Here is a 21624-nt window from a genome sequence, read left to right on the forward strand (position 1 = left end):
ACAATCACCAGGCAAGAGTGTTCTCTTCTTGTTGGGGAACACTTCAGCGGTCACGGGCATTCGGCCTCTGACCTTCGGGTAAGCGTTCTCCAAGGCGGCCTTCACGACAACGCAGAGTCGCTGAGCAGAGACTGATAGCCAAGTTCCGCACACATGAGGACGGCCTCAACCATGATCTTGGGTTCATGTCACACTATCTGTAACCCCCACGACTTGCCTGGGCTTGCAAAATCTCACTAACTGTCCTGGCTGGAGACAATACGCATCTCTTTAACCTGTGCTTAACCCTCTCTCCACTCACATTGTCTGTACCTTTAAGACTTGATTACCTGCAAAGACTCGCATTCCAACCATTATTTTGTAAATTGAGTTTGTGTCTTTATATGCCCTGTTTGTGAACAGAACTCCCACTCACCTGATGAAGGAGCAGCGCTCCGAAAGCTAGTGGCTTGTGCTACCAAATAAACCTGTTGGACTTTAACCTGGTGTTGTGAGACTTCTTACTGTAAATATAGCATAACAGGCACCCAGAATTAAAGGAAAGAAACTCAAAGCACTGTGATGAGTTCAATAGGAAAAAATATAGTTCTTTGGTGAGAAGTAAAGTTTGATTGCTGGTCTGTGCTGAGTTACCCAATCATAGCAATTAATAGGGTTCATGGCCCCTCCATTAGGGACAGGACAGGAAAATAAATCGGCCAGGATTGCCTCCCAGTCACATCAGGGAGGTGTGCAATGTTGAGTGAGGATTGGATGGGACTGGTGTGTGATGCTACCTACAGTGGAAGAGCCTATCAACAATCAAAAAATAAAGAATGGACATCCAACATCTATCATGCAGCATAAGTCAGGAAGAGGCAAAGTTGAAAAGAAAACTTGTATTAAATTTTGCAACATCTCAGTACATAATCACCCAGCCCCTCATGCCAGGACTGTTCCCAATGGCTGGGAGTGCAGTGTATAGGAGAGTACAATTGGGAGGGGTGTCAAAATTCATTCAAGGAAAAACTTGCCCATCTGTATTTTTTTTCCCCAAATGGGTTTCAGTGAATTTTCCAGTTATTAGATTTGTATATTGTGGGAGCTTGATGACCTTTAATCCAGTCTTGCTGAGCATGTACATGTCACAGTATAAACTTCCTGCGTTCCTTTGACACCTTGTAACTGGGCAGGCACTAGTTTTGACCGTGTGCTCTCTAACTGGCCAGGAATGGGGCGCCTCGGCTCCTGGTGCACACATGGCCCAAACATTCTTGTACAGCCTCGAGATTAATCTTCCTCTGCTGTTGCTGACATACAGGGAAGGGACTGTCTTTCCATCGAACAGGGACACCTGCTGCTGCTGCTGGAAATGGCAGATGTATTTGCAGAGAGCAGTGGCAGAGGGGATTAGCACCACAGAAATAGCAGCGGATGCCATTATTCATCATACCCATGACACAGGATTGCCATTTTTAAAATCTAGCCCCCTCGGTGCTATTGGGCCAATCACATGCTGCCACAAGCAAGCAAAGGAGCCATGTGACCTGTTGGCCTGCCTCACCCCCTCCCCCATCAAAAAAGGAGGTTGTACTGATTCTGTTAACTAACAAATGGACTGGATTTTTTATTCCATGCATTTACTCTGTCAGATTTCTTTGGATCTTTTTCCTCTTCACTCCTCTGCTCCCAATCCTACTTAAAATTTAAAAGTTGCATTCTCCTATTCAATTGATCTCATCCATCAGCATCTTTGTAAACTCATCCAACTGGACAACCCTCCAGGATATCTGCTTTCTTCTAGCTGTGGGCTCTTAAGCTATTTGTGCCCGTGACTTCAGCTGACTAGGCACCAAGTTCTGGAATTCCCTTCCTAAAGATCTCTAACTCTCTTCCCCCACTTAAGGGGAGGCGATAGCCCAGTGGTATTATCGCTGGGCAATTAATCCAGAAACTCAGCTAATGTTCTGGGGACCCGGGTTCGCCACGGCAGATGATGGAATTTGAATTCAATTAAAAACAAAATCTGGAATTAAGAATCTGCTGATGACCACGAAACCATTGTCGATTGTCGGGAATAAACCCATCTGGTTCACTAATGACCTTTAGGGAAGGAAATCTGCCGTCCTTATCTGGTCTGGCCTACATGTGACTCCAGAGCCACAGCAACGTGGTTGACTCTCAACTGCCCTTGGGCAACTAGGGATGGGCAATAAATGGTGGCCAGCCAGTAACACCCATGTCCCTCGAATGAATAAAAAATGATTCACTTTTAAAACCTAACTCTTGGTCACCTGCCTAATATCTCCTTAGGTGGCTCTGTGTCTAATTTTATCTATTAATGCTCATAGTAAGCACCATTCAACCTAGTACCACATTAAAAGTATTATTTTAATATAGGGGGTTGGTTTTATGCTGGGTATTAGGCAGTTGCCTACAGATTTGGACAACCACTATCTCTACTTTGCTTTTTAAAATCACAGACAAACCTTAATCCTGTCCACATGGATGTAACTTTTGGCAAGGGTTGAGCAATAATTCAGGAGTAGAATCCCTGGTGCTAACCAAAGTAAAAATGAAGAGATGTAAAACTGGTGACCAATTAATTATTTTCCACAAAAAGTCAAGACTACCCTAATGTCCTGAATTTGAGTGGTCTTCTGGTCAACATTAATCGGATGTTTATCTGCACACATATGCTTAACACTTAGTCATAGAAAAACGCATGCACACAAAAAAAACGAATTGTTTTAAAAAAAACAAAGTACAAACTTTATTTCTTTCTTTGCAAGGCAGGTGCCTTTTTTCCCCACTTTCTTAACAAAATATAATAGTTTTTCCATGAACAAACCTCATCTCAACTTAAAAAACGGATACGGGAGAAATGGAAGGAACTAACAAACCAACTACATGAAGAACAATGTTTAAAAAAATCACCTACATCAGTACAAGAAGCGGGGGGGGGGGCGGCAATTACAGAAGTGGGGTCCACAGTTCACACTGGGAGGAAGTGCCCCACTGGACTGAACAAATTGGTAAGTGCTTGAAACTCCCACCCCTCCCCAAAACGTAAAAAAATAAAAGAATGCTAAAATGTCCTTCAGCAACACTTGAGCTACGAATTCCAAGGTAGTCATGAGCGCAAGAAAGGATTTTGCAATCCCTTCTGGTATGGTCCAGATTTTTAATAGCCTCTCTCATTCCAGGCTGAGATGGTTTACAGTATTGGGAAGGTCGAAAAAGAGACCTCAACCTTTTTTTCCTTTCTCGGAATAAAAACATTGAGAACGATGTTTGGATCAATCCCGGCCTGGCACATCAGTAGTGTCATGGAAGTACTCTCTCCATGGGCTCTTTCTCCTCGCCTGGCACCATAATTTCCGTCGCTTCACTCCTCTCCCTGTCTGATTCGGTGCCTGACCAAGCACGGTTAGGCTGGACAATGACCACTCGTCGCTGCTCCTCTTCCTGCTTCTCTTGTGTTCCTTCAATGTGCTGGATCGCCTGCAATTTAAATAGAAGAAACTCAGTGGTCATCAATCCATTGGGAGCAGGTGAAGAGAGGAGCACAGGGATGATTGTTTGATATGGAAAAAAATCTCAGTAAAGCTTCCCAGGTTGGCTGATTAGGAAACTACCACAAGAATCTTAGTGACCCACGGTTCAAATTGTGACTGTACCAAGTTAACCTGTCTTACTTGAGGTGCCACAGTTGGCATCAATGCCTGATCGTTCATTTCCCCAGCCCAGGGCAGGAATCTGCACTTGTGAAAACAGAAAATGCTGGAAATACTCAACAGGTCTGGCAGCATAAGTGGAAAGAGAAACAGAGTTAATATTTCAAGTTGAAGACTTTTCATCAAAACTGGGAAAATTTAAATAAGTATAGTAAACTGTGTTATCCGTGCTCTACCAACCAGAATTTTCTATTAACCAGAATTTCCATACACTCCTTACAGAACAGAAGGAGGCCATCGAGTCTCCGAAAGAACATCTTATCCCCACCCTATACCCGTAATCCCATGCTTTTACCATGGCTAATCCACCTAACCTACACATTTTTGGACTGTGGAAAGAAACCAGAGGACCCGGAGGAAACCCACCAAGCAGGGAGAACATGCAAACTCCACACAGTCAGCCAACGCTGGAATCAAACCAGGTCCCTGGCTCTGACGTTCTCCTAACACAAATCATCACTTTACCAACCAAAGGTAATTACAAAGTGATACAGACCTCAAAGCTGTTTATTGTATTATTTTATGTTTTAATGCACTATTGAAGATTAGAAGCAAGAATACTATTCTTTATTTTCTGAGTACTTACATATTAGTTTGTGCTACATATCGTGTGTTTTATTCCATTAGTAAACTGAACTCTCCATTAGTCAGCATTTGAGTAACCAACACCACCCATGTATATAGGATTGGTGGTGCAAGACAAAAGGGAGTAATAATAGGACAAGAGAAGAAACATAAGATGCGGCTAGAGGAGATGTGAATGGCAGAATGATGAACAACTGCCATTTGAAAAAAAATAGAAAAATCAAAACCAGAAAAGAAAAAGGAAACAAAATGGAGACAGAGATGACAATTTGGAATTGTTGGAACCCAATGTTGAGTCCAGAAGGCTATAAAGTCCCTAAAGAAAAGATGAGGTGCTTTTCCTCAAGCTTGCATTGATCTTCATTGGAACACTGCAGAAGGCCAAGGGCAGAGGTCAGTATGGGAGCACGGTAGGGATAAATGGCAAGCCACAGGCAACTTACAGTCATCCTTGTGGACCGCAAAGCAGTCACCCAATCTGTATTTGATTTCCCCAATGGAGAGCTGATCACATTGTGAACAGCAAATACAGTAGACAAACTTTAAAGTAATATTTATAAATTGCTGTTTCCCCTGAAAGGACTGTTTAGGGCCTTGGACAGCGAAGAGGGAGAAGGTAAAAGGGCAGGTGTTGGATCCATCTTCGCTCACAAGGGAAGGGAGTGACTGAGGAGCAGACCTTTCGGAATGCTGAAAGGGGAGGCCAAGATGTGTTTGATGGTAATGCTGAAGGTCGTAGAAAATGAGCCATTGAATATGGATGCTGAATATGTACAGATGATGACAAGGGAAACCCTCTTATGCTTCTGGGAGGGAGGGTAAGGGGAGAGAACAGAAGTGTGGGAAATGGAGTATTCAGAGTCAAGGATCTTGTCAACTGCAGTGAGGGAGGTAGGGAAATCCTCAAAGAAAAAGGAACAAATATCAGAAGGGTTAGTGTAAGAGATTGTATCATCAGAATAGATGTAACAGAAATGGAGAAAGTGGGAGAATGGTAGAATCCTTACAGGAAACAGATTATCAGGCTGTGTAGTCAAATTAGTGGTGGGTTAATGAATATTGGTTGATAGCCTATCCCCAGAAATGGAGAAGGGAAGTGTCAGCCATGGACCATTCGAAGGCGAGAAAAGGGCAGAAACTGGAGGCAAAATTGGTAAAATTTTCTATTTGTAATGATTATTAAGAGAAACCCCCATTCCCAATTCAAAGAGTTTTCAGCCAAGAGAGACATAACAATCTCATATTGCTGGACTGGAGGAGAGAAAACCAGCAGGGCTCGCTCCCTCTCTGCACAAAGTTAGGAGGCATGGGAACTTATGTAAGTGAGAGCAGGATGTTACAAAAGGGAACAGAGAGAATAAATAAGTGGCTAAACTACAGCATATGCAGTTCAGTGTAGGGAAGTGTAAGGTCTTTCAGTTTGGATCTGTGAAAGACAAGTCAGAATATTTCTTAATGATGGAAACAAGAAAGGTGTCTGAGTACACAAATCACCAAAAGTCAATTCACAGTTACACAAATCAGAAATGGCTAATGCAATGTTGGCCTTTATCTCAAAGAGACTGAAATACAAAGGGGAAGAAATTATGCTTCAGTTGAATCATCTTGTTTAGACCCCATCTGGAGTGACTGCATTCAGTTCTGGGCACCACACCCGAAGAGGAATGTCTTCTTTGAGGCAAAGATGACCATGTTCATCCTTTGGGGTTTTTGTAGGGTTCCAGTCGGTACATAGGTGGCTGCTGCGGCTGATCTGTGCCCAAAGAGTTCTGCTGAAAACAGGACAGGATACTGAAGCCGACTGAGTTTTGGATGAGTGGCTGGCTCATCGATTCCTCTCCTTGCGTTTCTCTCTACCTGTGATTTGCACTTGAAGAATGTGATGATACTGTGCCTTTAAGAAATGTATTTGGGTCATCTTTCTTGAGCAGGATCTGTTTTAGCGGTTTGTTTTATTTTCAGTGCCATTTTGTCTGCATCCAGCAGCCCTACTGTTACTGCAGTAGCATAGTTGTCCTGGTTGCTAGAATGTTTGCTTTAATCTGGCCTGATGCTGTTCTATTATTTTACTGTTTTCCCCTGGGGTTTTGAAGAGTGGGGCTTCATTAGGTTGATTGACAAGTAAGGATATGTGACTGGATGGTGCTAGGCTTATACAGAAAAATCAATCCAGTTGCTGCTTGGAAGCTGCAAAGAAAAGTAGTTCTTTCTCTCTCCCAAGTCTGGAGACTGGGATCTGTCAGAGACTAGGTTTATTTCTCTGAAGTTCTGCTGTTTGAGGATTATATGCTTCTCTGGAAATTGATGTATGGGAGTCAAAGATAGGTATCTCTCCAGAGGGGTTAAAATGTTGGAAATGTAGCACCCATGTGAGCATATCTGTTTTGTGCTAATTCTGAAGAGTGATTTATATATTTGAGGATACTGCTTACAATGGAACTATAGAGATGGATAGCTGTTAGGAATTATACTTTGTCATGTCATTCTATGATGATGATGATTTCTATGATGATGTTTAAGTATTTTAATTGATAAAAGTTATGCTAATTCTTTTTGTTATATTCTAACTTTCTTAAATAAAGTTTGTTTTAATAAAAGCTTTCTAGTGGGTCAATTGAATCGTACCTGGAGCAAAACATGTTATGCTCACCCTAATTCAAAAAAGTTGGGATCTAGGCTAACTTCATAATATTCCTTGGAGTTTCTGATCTGGTCCCTAACAAGAAGGTCACACCAATTTGCATCAGGTGCAGTGATCCTGGCAAGCTTTTCCAAGGACTTTATGTTGATATCAAAACTCCTAAATGAAGCCTCCATTCAGCATGGCTTTGTAGCGCTTCCTTTCACTATCACGAGAATGCACCCTAGACTCAACTATCCATTGAAGATTCACTTTGGTAAGCAGGTGTCAGGCATTATGGCTACATGACCAGCCCAATGTGAATCTGTTGTGACTGTCTCAAAAAGGTTTGGATGCTTGGTATGCCAGTTCAGGTGACCACCTCAAAGTTTGATATTTTGTCCTGCCATCTAATCCTCAGATGCTTCCAAGGCAGCTCAATTGACAATGGTTGACTTTATTGGCATGGCGCTGGTACACAGTCCACTTCTCACATACATAGAACAGAGTGGGCAGGACTATTAAACTCTATAGACTTTGTTTGGTAGGCAGATTAAGTCCTCTTCATCCCCTGACTGATATTCAAAGTCTGCCAAAGGCTACACTTGCTTTAGCAATTCTTGGATGTCTCTTGTCATCAATATAGACATCCCGAGACGGTGTGCTGGTGAAATAAATGAACTTATTCACTGCTAATAGGTTCTGGTCATGAACTGAAATTCTGGGCTTGAGGGAGCAAGCTGGTACGGTACTTTTCGTTTCCATCATTCTGATCACAAGGCCACATTGGAGAACAATTCCAGCTCTGAAGCAGCAGCTAATGCAGTCATTGACAGACAGGAAACCACAAAGCATGTCTTTGGTGACCTCGGTCTTTGTCTGCAGTCAGCTCAGATTGAGCAGCAGTCTGTGCAATATCTTATTTTGATGCTAGGATCAGCATCATGGAAGGGATCAGAAAGCATGGTGAGAAAAACGCCATGTTTTGGTGAAGAGGAGGAGTGCTAGCACAGCTAGCACAACAAAAGGTCGTGAATGTAGCCCAATCCATCACACAAACCAGCCTCCCATCCATTGACTCTGTCTACACTTCCCACTACCTCGGCAAAGCAGCCAGCATAATTAAGGATCCCACACACCCCGGGCATTCTCTCTTCTACCTTCTTCCGTCAGGAAAAAGATACAAAAGTCTGAGGTCACACACCAATCGACTCAAGAACAGCTTCTTCCCTGCTGCTGTCAAGACTTTTGAATGGACTTATCTTGCATTAAGTTGATCTTTCTCTACACCCTAGCTATGACTGTAACACTACATTCTGCACTCTCTCGTTTCCTTCTCTATGAACGGTATGCTTTGTCTGTATAGCGCGCAAGAAACACTACTTTTCACTGTATGCTAATACATGTGACAATAATAAATCAAATCAAATCAGTTCTATTTAACTCCATTAATTACTGAGAATGGGTCAGAAGAATCACCATCATCCAGGCTACACACGAGTATGTTGAACCATTGTGTTGAATTTTCCAGGGGAGCCAAATTTCTCCATGAATTTCAAAAATGTTTGACTGTGGGCACAGCGGTTAGCTCTGCTGCCTCACAGCACCAGGGACCCGGGTTCGATTCCCAGCTTGGATCACTGTCTGTGTGGAGTTTGCACATTTTTCCCCGTGTCTGCGTGGGTTTCCTCCGGGTGCTCTGGTTTCCACCCACACTCCAAAAATGTGCAGATTAGGTGGATTGGTCATGCTAAATTGCCTCTTAGTGTCAGGGGGACTAGCTATGGTAAATGCTTGGGATTATGGGGATAGAGCCTGGGTGGGTTTGTGGTCAGTGCAGGCTCGATAGGACAAATGTCCTCCTTCTGCACTGTAGGATCTGATTCTAAAGGTCTTGGTCAAACATGGTGTAGAGGTCCATGTTGTTCTTGGCAATTCTCCTGGAGTCATCTAACAGTAAACACCACATCAGTGGTTCCTCAACCATTTCTGAAACCATACTGATTCTCTGGCAGCAGATCCTGGTCGAGATGTTGCACTAACTCATTCAAAAGAATTCTGGCAAAGATTTTGGAGGGAAGTGAGATTCCTCTGAGATGGTCACAAGATTAGCAAGTTCCTTTCTGCTTGTACAGCTTGACATGGGATGTACCTTTGGACTCTTGTGAGATGGTTCCTTGCTGCGACATAGACTTAAAGAATTCAGTGAGATTCCTGATCAGGCATTGACCTCCTGCCTTGTAGGCCTCAGCTGGGACAACAACATCAACGCCTGGAGTTTTGCCACTGGATAGAGGTTTGATTTTGGTTGTTGTTTCTAATAGTGTGGGAGGATGATCAGGAGAGAAGTTGATGGCAACCTATGGCAACTTGTTTATTGTTTCTTCATGATGGGGTCGAAGGCCAAATGAGGATTTAGTTCAAGTAATTAGCTCAGGCGGCATGGTGGCACAGTGGTTAGCACTGCAGTTTCACAGCACCAGGGTCCCAGGTTCAATTCCAGCCTCGGGTGACTGTGTGGAGTTTGCACATTCTCCTCGTGTCTGCGTGGGTTTCCACTGGGTGCTCCGGTTTCGTCCCATAGTCCGGGTTAGGTTGATTGAGCATGTTAAATTGACCCTAGTGTCAGGGGGATGAGCAGGGTAAATGAATAGTTACGGGAATAGGGCCCAGGTGGGATTGAGGTTGGTACAGACTCAATGGGCTGAATGGCCTCTTCTGTACTGTAGGGATTCTATGATAATCTGCCCAATTTTGCAGAATTTAGGCTTTTTCTGTGAGCAGTGTTGACCCATTGGCACCAAGAATTGCTGATAAACTAGTAGATTGGGGCCTATGGAAGTAGAATCTAGAAGAAGAGATCTTGATGTTTAAGGTGAGATACGTTAGTCTTGAAGGGGTGCATTGCAAATCTGCCAAAACAACACTGAAGCTTGGAGGTTTAAAGAACAGTTTAGAAGGTTGAGGTGTGATCTGATTAAAGTGCAAGACAGTTAAAGAAAAACTTTTCCTCTGGTAGGGGAGCAGAACAAGGGGCATAATCTTAAAATTAGAGCCAAGTCATGAGTGAAATCAAGAAGGACATTTTTAGAGAGTACTGGAAATCTGAAACCCTCCTCCAAATGGTTGAGAATGTTGGGGGTCAATTGGAGATTTCCAAGACTAAGATTGTTTTTTTGTTGTTGGATAAAGGGCTATGGATCAGAGGTGATTAAATGTTAAGTGCTAAGCTACAGATCGTCCATGATCTAACTAAATGGCAGAACAGGTCTAATGGGGTGAATGGCCTCTCCCTGTTCCTAAGTTCTTAAAATCTAGAGGGCTGCTGGAAGCCCTGGGGAGTTGTGGCCATCAGGGCAACAGCCTTACCTGCACAATGGTGTCTAGGTTCTGTCTTGATGTAGTGGAGGGGCTATTGATGACTGAGGATGGTCCCATTGTTACCACGGTGACTTGGTGTGAAGCCGGTGGGGGTGGAGTCTGCACTATGACAGTGGGATGGTGGGTTGACGCTGGGAAGACATGTGCTGGCAGGAGCTAAAAGATAACCAGAGAGGGGAAAAGAAGAAGTTATTATAACAAGTTAACCTGTGTTGCTCACTAACTTCTTATAAGAGCCCACTGCTGACACTGGCTGAAGCCTCACACAATTGTGTTCTGATTCTAAGAGAGGCATAACGAATTGATGTTACTGCATGCAGTTTGAGCACTAGGGAGGCAAGTGCTGACCTGTGTCATAAGATGGGACTCGGGCTCATGCTGCTCCTCCTGTTGAAGGATCTTGGGCTGCTCCTGGTGCCGTTGCTGCAGCTGTACTTGTTGCGCAATAGCCTTTAGTTTTTCAGGGTAAATGTGGGCGTCCAGCGAGCGAACCTGACAACAGATGCACCTCATCAGTTTCTGAGGGACAGTGGAGAGCTTTCCGGAGATCAAATTAAAATAGGCTCTGGAAAAAGCGTGGCCTCCGATCCACTGGGCTCCTGTTTCACATGCAATGCTGAGTCTAGCTGGAAGTACCTGCTGCATTACTATCCCTCCCCACCACTCCTAACACAGCTCCTAGCTGCTCGACAATACTTTGCCCAGGTGACAACTGTGTGCCCAGTCAGTGTCTGTGTGCCATTTAGGAATACAATAGTATAGTGACAATGTAGGAATCCAGAGGCCCAGAATAATGATCTTGTCACATGAATTGAAACCTCACCAAGGCAACTGGGGAATTTCTATTCAGTTCATTAGATAAATCTGGAACAAAAAGCTAGTATCAGTAGCAGTCACAATGTCACAATGAAACTACCAATTGTCGTAAAAACCCATCTAGTTCACTGACTTCCTTTTGAGGGAGGAAATCTGTCATCCTTATCTGGCCTACAAGTAACTCCAGTTCCACAGCAATAAGGTTGACTTTTAACTACCCTTTGAAATGGCCCAGTAAGTCACTCAGTTGTAATCAAGGCGGCAGTTCATAAAATCCCTACATTGCGGAAGGAGGACCATTCGGCCCATCGAGTCTGCACCAGCTCACCGACAGAGCACCTTAGCCTGACCCACCCCTTGCCCTAGCCCTGTAGCCTCACGCATTTACCCTGCTAATTCCCCAAACGTACACATTTTGGGACACTAAAGGGAGAATTTAGCATGGCTAATCCATCTAACTTGCACATCTGTGGACTGTGGGAGGAAACCCACGCTGCCACGAGGAGAAAGTGCAAACTCAACACAGACAGTCGCCCAAGGCTGGAATCGAACCCACGTCCCTGGCACTGTCAGGCAGCAGTGCTAACCACTGTGCCACTGTGCTGCCCCTTCTCGTGAGCAAAAATCCTTGCACTGCCACTGGTGCCCATCTTCATGAATGAATGGAATAAAAGGACTATTTTTTATTTATTCATGGGATATGGGCGTCATTGGCTAGGCTAACATTCATTACCCATCCCTAAGAGAAGGTGGCGATGAACTGCCTTCTTGAACAGTTGCAGTCATTAGGTGTAGGTACACCCATAGTGCTGTTAGGGAAGGAGATCCGGTATTTTGACCTAGCGACAGGGAAGGAACGACGACATATTTCCAAGTCAGGGTGGTGAGAGGCTTGGAGGGGAACGTCCAGGTGGTGGCATCACAACCAAACTCCTCACCTAACATCCACACACAGACAGATTCCAGAGTAGCTTCCCGGACAGCATTCAAGCACAGAGATCATGTTCCCTTTCTCCCTCATCCGAGTGCTAAAGGTTAGTGTGATCAACTGACTCGGCCCCAAGATCAAATCTGGTTCCTTCGGGTGTGCGTGCCTTAGTACTGCACCTGGTGCTGTTTCCATCTGTGAACATGCATCAAAGCAAACACCACCAACCTGTTCCTCCAGCATCATCCTGACTGAACGCTCCTTGTCCAACTGCTGTCGCAATTCAATCATTTCCCGCTTTAGGTCATCCAGCTTCTCATCTTCCCAGACATCAGGGGAGCCAATCCCTTCATCTTTATCCTCTGCACGTCTCCGCTTGGGGGAGGAACCACTGTACTCCTGGAAGGCAAAGCTCCGTTAAACGCAATGACACCTAATCCAAGTGTAATCACAATGGGAGTACTATGCTATTGAATGCGCTGCATTTTAGATGATACGTTAGGCAACTTCTCCCTGTGGCTTAACCAATATTTATCCTCGATCAACATAACAGAAAACAAGTTATCTGGTCATGTATCTCACTGCTGTTTGTGAGAGATTGCTATGTTTAAATTGGCTACTGTATCTCTTCATACTCAGTCCTTAAATGCAATCATTGTTAAACACCCACATAGAATATAACTGCTCATCACATGTGCCTGACAACACCCCAGTCAAGATCAATTGATGTTTATTGCTTGGGGCTATTAAGGCATATGAAGCAAAGACAGAAAAATTGAGTTGGGGAATAAACCAGCCACAATCCAACTAAATGGTGGAGCAGGCTCAAGAGTTAATGGCCTCCTCCTGTTCCTCTGTAAAGCACTCACTACAAGGATCATTCACTACTCAAACAGGGACATTAAAGTTATGGTCAACTATTATTGTTGTACCTGCCAATGTCAGAGGACTATTGATGTGGTAGCCAGTTAAGCAGTCCCACATTGATGGGGCATACCTGTTTTAAAAATGGCAATAGGTTGTACTATCCCCTCCTTTCCAGCTACTATCCTCTGCCCACCACCTGTTGTCCACAGAGGGCATGTGTCTTCCTTAAAAGAGGCTTCTTTGAAAAGTGCAATGTGCAGCTCACCACCAGCACCACGAGTTACAAGACCGTAACCAAACTGTACAGTCCCCACCTCAACCTAAACACTGTATTCGTTCAATCTGCCAAGGCTGCACCCAGCGATGTCCCAGGAAAACAGGCAGCTGCCACTGGCCATTGCACACACCATCCCTTACCCCACCAAGTCCAGGCACTCTGCCCACCTGAATAAAACGCTTCAACTGAGAGTTCTGTTGAAGTAGTCGGGTTTTCTCTTGCTCGAGTGAAAAGATATATTCTGCCGTTTGCTGCAAAATGGCTGCCTGTGAGGAAGAGAAATAACAGGTGCATGAATTGGGCCTCTCCAATCAGGGTAATATTTAATCACTGAAACTAAATTATCTCCTTCAATTGGAGAAAAATGCAACATGAGGGAAGCTGATTATTGGGACTTTCTCCAATTTTGCATTTGTTCAACAGATACAGTAACACTCCATCATTAGCATTGGAAGACTTTCCTCCATCACCCAATTGGACGCATTTAATCTCTCACGCTGAAACAGATTGTCCAATTAAACATGATCAACAAATTAATGTCATGGCAAAGGAGTATTGCTTTCCAGTCCTTTTTTTGTTTCAGTAAGAGACACACAACAGCTATTCTCAATGTATGCGACAAACGATTGAAAGGGATTCGCAATGCCCCTTCTGGAGTGTTTGGAAAATGTCCCTTTTCAATGTTTGAATCACTGTATTTTTTTTCTGCATTTATATTTGATATAAAAGTGCTTGCAACTTAACTTGGTGTATTTGAATGATAAACTACTTCAAATTATCAAAAAGAAATAGTTAAAACAAGCCCTCTGCCCCTACCCCTTCCTATTCTAAGTGCTGTAACCCTCTCTCCGATTCGGAGTGGTTTTGTCTCAGCACCTCAGTCCCCTGCTGGAAACTGTACAAATGGATCAATTGGAGCCTGACCTTGCTGAGTTTCTCGCCATCAGTGTGTGGTATCAGTGTTTTCAGGGACTGGAACCCAGCGTTGATGCTTTGCATTCGGCGCCGCTCATTGCTGTTGGCAATTTCTCTCCGTATCCTCCTCTCCTGGTCTCTCTGAGACTCTTGGGTCAGTGGGATATTAGCCAAGCTGGAATATAATATCAAGACAATCATAACTTTATCCCTCCCACTCACTTTCTAACAATTTCTCTTGCAGGACTTCACCTGAATGACCATTATTCAATTGTAAAAACATTTTCGTGGTCTATTTGACTCCACTGGCATGGCCGTCATGTCCAATCCCATTCTCACCTGGTACCCATCTACTCAACAGCTTCTATCAGGGGTCACTGGTATGTGACAGACTCCCCATTCCACAACACAAGAGACAATGAATCCAATGTGAGTGGCGTAATCTGCTGTACCAGAAAGCCTGCTGGTCTGAACCCTCTGCAGGCAATTAACACAGGTTCCCACTTCTTTTCACACTAAGTCTACCACACAAATACCTGCAAAATTTGATTACTGATCCAGTAATCAAAATGGAACCATACTGGCGAGTAAGATCCAGAGGTGTTAGATAGTTAAACAGACAGAACTTTGCCCACATTTTTGTATCTCCATTATTTTCTGTACCTACATCGATAATAAAAGTTGCCAGTCAGGTTGTAATGACTGCTTCCTGCCAATTGTGTTGTAGCACAAGGGAGTGCAGTTACAGTGAGACACGTTTTAGGTGTAGGTACCAGAAATGTAAAACAGGAATTTACAAAGGAAACTATCAACAGGAAGTACATACAGATGCAAAATTTCAATTATGTTGATTTTTTTAATGCAAAAGGAATGTTAAAAAAAAGCAAAATTGTTCATGCAGCCTGCATCAGAATTTCAACGATAAATTAACAAGTCGTTTTCAATTGCAGAACTTCTTAACTCAATAATTATTAAACATTTTCTCACTCCAGACAATTTCCTTAGCCTTTTCAGTGCGTGGACATGAAGTTGACTGAGTGACAGGATAGTGGTGAATGGTTGTTTTATAGACTGGAGAAACGAAGAATCAATATTAGGACCACTGCTTTTCTTGATCTATATTAATGACCTATTCAAAATTTACAGATGACACAAAATTATATTGTGAACTGCCAGAATAGTCATAGACTTCAAGAAAGCATAGACAGGCTGCTGGCATGGGTGAACATGTGACTGATTAAATTTAACGCAGAGGAGTGAAGTAATACATTTTGATGGGAAGATGGAGGAGAGGGATTTTAAATTAAAGGGTACAATTTTAAAGGGCATGCAGCAGCAGAGGGACCTTGTGGTATATGTGGATAAATCATTGAAGATGGCAGGACAGGTTGAGAAAGCAGTTAAGGCGGCATTTGGGTTCCTGGGCTTTATAAATAGAGATAGAGGACGGGGTTTTCAATGCAACCCACTGCGAAAGGAGATGGGTCAGCGGCGGGATCTTCTGGTCCCTCCATTTTCAATAGGGTTTCCCATTGAATGCACCCCCCGTTGCTGGGAAACCCATGGCCGAGGCGTGCCGTCAGCAGGACCTTCTGGTCCGTCAGCATGGACGGCCAGAAAATCCCTGCGAAAGGGTACAAAAGCAACAAGTTACGAATCTTTATAGAACACTGGTTCAGCCTCATTGTGTCCAGTTCTGGGCACCACTTCAGGAAGGATGTGAAAGCACTGGAGAGGGTGCAGAAACGTTTTATTAGAATAGTCCTGGGGATGAGAGTCAACCACATTGCTGTGGGCTGGAGTCACATATAGGCTAGACTGCATAGGGATAGCAGATTTCCACCCCCCCTCCCCCCGCTTAAGGGTATTAGTAAATCAGATGGGTTTTACAACAATCTGATAGTTTCATGGTTATTATTAACGAGATTAACATTTTATTCCAGCTGCTCTGATGGAGCATTATTCTGGACCCCTGAAATACGAGTCCAATAATATTATCACTGTTAGGGACAGGTTAGCTCAATTGGTTAGATGGCTACTGTGTAGTTCCAAATAACATCAACAATGTGGTTTGATTCCTGTTCCAACTGAGGTAGACTTGGAGTCTCCTCCTCACTGAGAATGGAGGGTAATGACAAAATCTGTCAAGAAAAAGGCTCAGGATGAAGCTTCAGCAGACAATGAGTCAAGGGACCTGCTTTTGGGCAGAGCACACATCACTCACTCATTAACTATGGTATCATCGTCACCCTCAACCGCAAGGATAGATTGGAGAAACTGGTGCTGTTACTTTTTATAAGAGAAGAAGGTTTAGAGGAGACTTAATAGGGGCATTTAAAATCATAAGGGTCCAGACAGGGTGGAAAGGGAGAAACTAGTGAGGTGAGAGTGACTGCCTTTGACATCGGGACATCATTTGACTGAGTGTGGCATCTGGATCTTGAGCATAAGTGAAGCCAATGGGAATCGGGGAAAACTTAAGTGTTGTAGTCGTACCGAGCATGAAGGATGATAGTTGCGGTTTTTGAAGGTCTATTATCTCAGCCCCAAGACATTGTTGCAGGAATTCCTCAGGGAAGTGTCCTGGTTGCCACCATCTTTAGCTGTTTCATTCATGACCTTCCCTTCATCATAAGGTCAGAAGTGAAATGCTCACTGATATATGCACAATGTTCAACACCATTCACGACTTCTCAGATATTGAAGCAGTCCATGACTATATGCAGCAGGACCTGGACAACTTTCAGGCTTGGGCTGACAAGTAACATTCATGTTATACAAGCACCAGGCAATGACCATCTCCAACAAGAGAGAATCTAACCATCTCCCCTTGAAATTCAATGGTATTACTGTCACTAAATCTCCCATTATCAACATTGTACAGGTTACCATTGACCAGAAATGGAACTGGACCAGCCATTGCAATATTGTGATGCATGAACATGTCAGTGGTTGGGAATTCTGCAACCAGTAACTTCCCCAAGCCTGCCCATCATCTGCAAGGCACAAGTCAGGAGCATGAAAGAATACTCTCCATTTGCCTGGATGGGTGCAGCTCCAACAACACTCAAGAAGCTCGACACCATCCATGACAAAGCAGCCCACTTGATTGACACCCCAAGTGCTACCTTCAACATTTAGTCCTTCCACCACTGATGCACAGTGGTAGCAGTGTGTACCATCTAATAACTTCTTCAACAGCACCTTCCAAACCCACAACCTCCAGCACTCAGAGGATAAGAGCAGCAGATACATGGGAACACCACCACCTGCAAGTTCTCCAATCTACACACAGCAGTGCTTTGGAACTAAATGACTATTCTTTCACTGTCACTGGGTGAAAATCCTGGAACTCCCCAACAGCAGTGTGGGTGCAGCGGTTCAAGCAAGTGGCTCACCACCACCTTCTCAAGAGCAATTAGGGATGGACAACAAATGTTGGCCTAGCCAGTGACATCCACCTCCCATGAAGTGGATATTTTTTTAAAACTTCCCATTGATGGAAGGATGGAGAAACAGAGAACATTGATTTGAGATGGTTGGCAATCTGAGGAAAAACTTCTTTACACAGCAAATGATTAGAATCTGGAATGCAGTGCCTGAAGTCTAGCAGAGGCAGATTCAATCAAAGCTTTCAAAAAAGAGAACTGGATAATTATTTGAAGAAATAAAACGTTCAGGGCTATAGGGCTAAAGTGCTGCACACTGGTACTGGCTGAGCAGCTCTCTCAAACACAATAGACCTAACGGCCGCCCTCTGTGCAATAACCATTCCATGATATGCAGCAAACAATGTGTGGGTATTGTCAAGTACTGTAAGAACATGTCAGCAATGAACAGAAGTGTCACCATTAATAAACAGAGTGAAGATATATACGATAGAAAAAAATCTATATAAATAACTTCCATGGTGCCCATACTCAAGAGTTCAGTGAATACATCTCACCAGAATAGCTCCCTCCACACTATCCCATCAAACACTCCTGAGGCAGGTACAGAATCAAATAATCCTAGGTCTACTACAGCACGTCTTAAGTATAGCTCCTTTTTATAGTATATTGTGGTGTGCATTTGATAACGCTTGTGAATTTATGGGGGGGGGGGGCTTAACGCATATATGAGGGGGGAGGATATAGAGGGGAAAAGAGAGAGATGGCTTATGAGAACTAGCATTGACCAATTGAGCCAAATAGCCTGTTGCTCTGTTGTGGATTCAGGATGATCAGGTATCAACGGTTGTGAGACCAAATGTGTGAATGCTGGTCCCCAGATGAGATTACATCAGTAAATCCAGTAACCTGCATTGACTGTGAACAATCCGTTCCCAATATATTCAACAATGCGAACAGAAAATGTTGCAAATACATATATAGTATTTACATCACAGGACTGTTCAGCCCAACAGGTCCGTGCTCCACACACAGCTGATCTGGCAGCATCTGCGGTGACAGAAAGAGCTTCAGGTCGGTGACCTGATGAAAAGTCATTGACCTGAAACTACCTCAGTTTCTCTCTCCTCGGATACTCAGCAGGACTGGCAGTATTTCCGACATTATCTTGTTTTTATTTAAGATTTCCAACATCCATAGTATTTTGCTTCTGTCCTGGTAAAATCAAAGGTATTTTAAAAGGGACTCAATTTTAGAATAATTTACATAGGCGTTGAGTGGAGGTCAGGTTGAGCTGGATGAATTTGGTTTTGGGGCAAGGGGGGGTAATCCTTTCTGCAGCGTAAAACTACAACTCCCAGAGTTCCGAGCAGCCAAGATGGACTACAGCTCCCACGCTGCCGCACGCCCGCTACCTCCAGCTGGGCTGCAGAGGAGCAGGCAGGCCCGAAGCTCTGCACGGCCCCAACACTAGCTGCAGATGGGGGGGGGGGAGGAGATGAGCTGATCAGTGCTTCGCATCGCCCCCGAAGAACCGACATGGGGGAAATCTTTCAGACATTTTGTTTTTAAAAATCCGACCCGATGGCCCGCAAATTACACCCGGAAAGTAACCACTGGACCCACGTGCGCCCCTGGGGCGAGGAGGAGGGGGGATTGTTTGGACTCCGATTGAGAGAGGAGAGTGAGAGATGGATCGGTGACCGGGAAGTGGGCGCATCAACACTCCCCCGCCCCCCCCCCCCCGCTACCTAGCTCGGGCAGCGTGGATGCAGCGCTTCCCACGTGGGTGTGTTTGGAACCTCCGAATGTATCCATTCCGCTTTGGAACGTTGCCCTGGAGCCGCCGCGTTCCAAACCCCGAATCCACGTGGAACCCTTCCTGCAGCCCCATCACTCAGCAACAACACCGCATCCCCCACCTCTCTGTCTCTCCTCCTCCTCCTGGGGCTCTGCAAGCTCCTCCATGCAGACAGCAGATGGAGCCTTGCTTGTTAGTAGCAAAAGAAAAATGATATATATATATTTCCATATTTATAAATGGGGAGAGAAAAGTACACACCTACAGAGACCTCCTATCACTTCTTTCTCACTCTTCCTGAATTCCTGGAATGACGGTACCTTTTGAGTCGGCACCACGAAATATTCCATGTCTTGCACCTGGAGAAAAGAATTGTCCAGAAATAATAATTGTGTTAAATAAAAGGCTGGCTGAGTGCAGGTTCTGTGTGTGTGTTTCCAGCTGATCGCTCTATCAGATGGTTGTAAATGGCGGGAAACAGCTGGTGCTTTCGCAGCACCGCCGCCTCCTTCCGCCGGGACCGGGATTGCATGTAAACAAAGGACTATTCCCCCCGGTCCTCTCGCCAAGCTCCCGGACAGACTGCAGCCAGGTTACCGGTTCGCTTCTCAAAAAAGGGGCTTCGTCGCAAAGTGGGAAGAGGGGGCACACTTGGGGTGAAAGGGGAAAAGAGGAAATGGGCAATGATCAGTTAGAGAAGGGGGATGTTTCTGCATACGCCACTACGTGTGTGTGTGTGTGGGGTGAAGCGGCTCATCAGCTGACGGGCTGGCAAAAGCTGAGAGGAAAAGCAACAGCTTCTGTGACATTGGAGCAGCTGAGAACACAGAGAGGCGCAAATACAACCCCACCCGCCCACTTACTCCGACTCTGCTTTAAAGAGACACATCCTTTTGCATATTTAAAGCAACATTCGGCGTTAAAAAGTACTGCGGAGAAAGCGTCGATCGTAGTAAGAGGGGAAGGAACTGCTGGGGATTTCCGTGAAGTGCAACAAGCTGGAGGATCTCAATATTAAAATACCATCTGGTTAATATTTTGTACCCCACTCTAATGTAGCACAGCAGAAAACAATGTCCTGAATGTTCTTTTTTTTCTCTGAAAGGGGTGGGATTTTGTTGTACCCAAACAGAGTAGGGTGACATTGTCTACCCACCACAAAGAAAGAATTGCTGAAGGTATTTAAACACAGAATAGCCTGCCCGCCAATTCAGGTGGTCAGAAGTTCCATTCCCTTGTTTCCTGTCACTCAAGCATTTCACAGTCGGAAGTCAGTTGGGTTTTTTTTTGTAGCTTTGAAGATCCTCTCCTCCTTGTTCAGGCACTGGAACAAATGACCAGATATCCCCAGAACCAGCCCCCCCCCCCCCCCCCCCCCCAAAGCAACTGCACGTTTGGGAGTGATAGAAATCACCGTCATTCATACAGCAACTTTCTGATAGGATTGCAGATCTTTGTTACAACAAAAACTTACATTTAAATAGTGCCTTTAACGTCCCCGAGGTGCTTTACAGAAATGTTGGAGGACAACATTTGACACAGAGATACTTAACGTGATATTAGGCCAGATGACCAAAATTATTCTCAGAGGTAGCTTCCAAGGAGTGCCCGAAAGGAGGAAAGAGAGGACGGAATTCCAGAGTTTGAGACAGTCTGAGTGACGGTGCGATGTGTGGTAGGAAGTGGAGTGAAATATAACAAGTTGCGAACAGTCCAGCTTCAGATGGAGTCAGCAGCTCGAGAACAGAGTTTGTGATGGAAACCAAAGACAATGGTTTCTGTTTAATTGGAAGGATTTTTTGCTCCTCCTGTTCTGGATGTCTGACAGGTAGACAATTTTAAAACAGAGGAGGTCAGGAAGATATCTGGATATGGTCAGCATACTTATGGAAACTTGACACCATGATTTTGGATGGTGACACCAAGGGCAGCAGATGAATGAGCAAAAGGCACTGATGAGGACTATACCGAGGGAACATTAGGGTGAGAATAGTTCCAGAGAAAGAGACAGGGCATTAAAGGTTGTGTAGAGAGTTTGATTTAGTGAATCAGTAACTGCCCGGATATCACGATTAATTAAAAGCCGAAGGCTAATTAGCTAGAAATTTAAGTGTACACAGATTGGACAGGAAGGACTTTGGAGGGGCTGAAGGTACATGGATAGAGCTGAAAATTTTCAAGTTGTTCTTGCTATCCTTATTATCAAGCACCAATTTCTCAATAGCAGCTGTTAGGCTAACTGGTTGATAATTCCCCTGCTTCCCTCCCACACCTTTGCTGAACAACTGAGCAACATGCACAATTTTCCAGTCTAAAGGAACAATACTCA

General features: G+C 44.3%; 1 protein-coding gene across 6 annotated transcripts; it reads right to left on the reverse strand.

The window, feature by feature from the left end:
* Positions 1–865: 865 nt before the first annotated feature.
* tfap4 (transcription factor AP-4 (activating enhancer binding protein 4)) lies at positions 866–20891 on the reverse strand. Of its 6 annotated transcripts, none has more exons than XM_078240486.1 (8): positions 20770–20891; positions 19557–19654; positions 14115–14280; positions 13358–13456; positions 12275–12445; positions 10651–10794; positions 10291–10458; positions 2732–3483 (listed from the first exon to the last, which is right to left on the reverse strand). In XM_078240486.1, the coding sequence occupies exons 2-8, from the start codon at positions 19643–19645 to the stop codon at positions 3307–3309; spliced, it is 1014 nt and encodes a 337-aa protein (XP_078096612.1). In that variant the 5' UTR covers positions 19646–19654; positions 20770–20891; the 3' UTR covers positions 2732–3306. The 6 variants fall into 6 exon arrangements, with proteins under 6 accessions (XP_078096611.1, XP_078096612.1, XP_078096613.1 ...); XM_078240487.1 differs by having other exon boundaries at positions 19616–19654; positions 20770–20786; XM_078240485.1 differs by lacking the exon at positions 20770–20891 and having other exon boundaries at positions 866–3483; positions 19557–20138.
* Between the last annotated feature and the right edge of the window lie 733 nt (positions 20892–21624).

The sequence above is a fragment of the Mustelus asterias genome, chromosome 23 (genome assembly GCF_964213995.1).
Source record: "Mustelus asterias chromosome 23, sMusAst1.hap1.1, whole genome shotgun sequence".
NCBI lineage: Eukaryota > Metazoa > Chordata > Chondrichthyes > Carcharhiniformes > Triakidae > Mustelus > Mustelus asterias.

What these genes read in the sequence shown, in the direction of transcription:
- tfap4 (XM_078240484.1), bottom strand. Translation starts at nt 19,388, where the DNA reads ATGGGGCTGCAGGAAGGGTTCCACGTGGATTCGGGGTTTGGAACGCGG. An exon ending in ATCCACGCTGCCCGAGCTAG is followed by an intron (nt 14,281 to 19,245) that starts GTAGCGGGGGGG and finishes ATTATATTCCAG; the next exon opens with CTTGGCTAATATCCCACTGA. An exon ending in AGTCCCATCTTATGACACAG is followed by an intron (nt 10,459 to 10,650) that starts GTCAGCACTTGC and finishes GTTATCTTTTAG; the next exon opens with CTCCTGCCAGCACATGTCTT.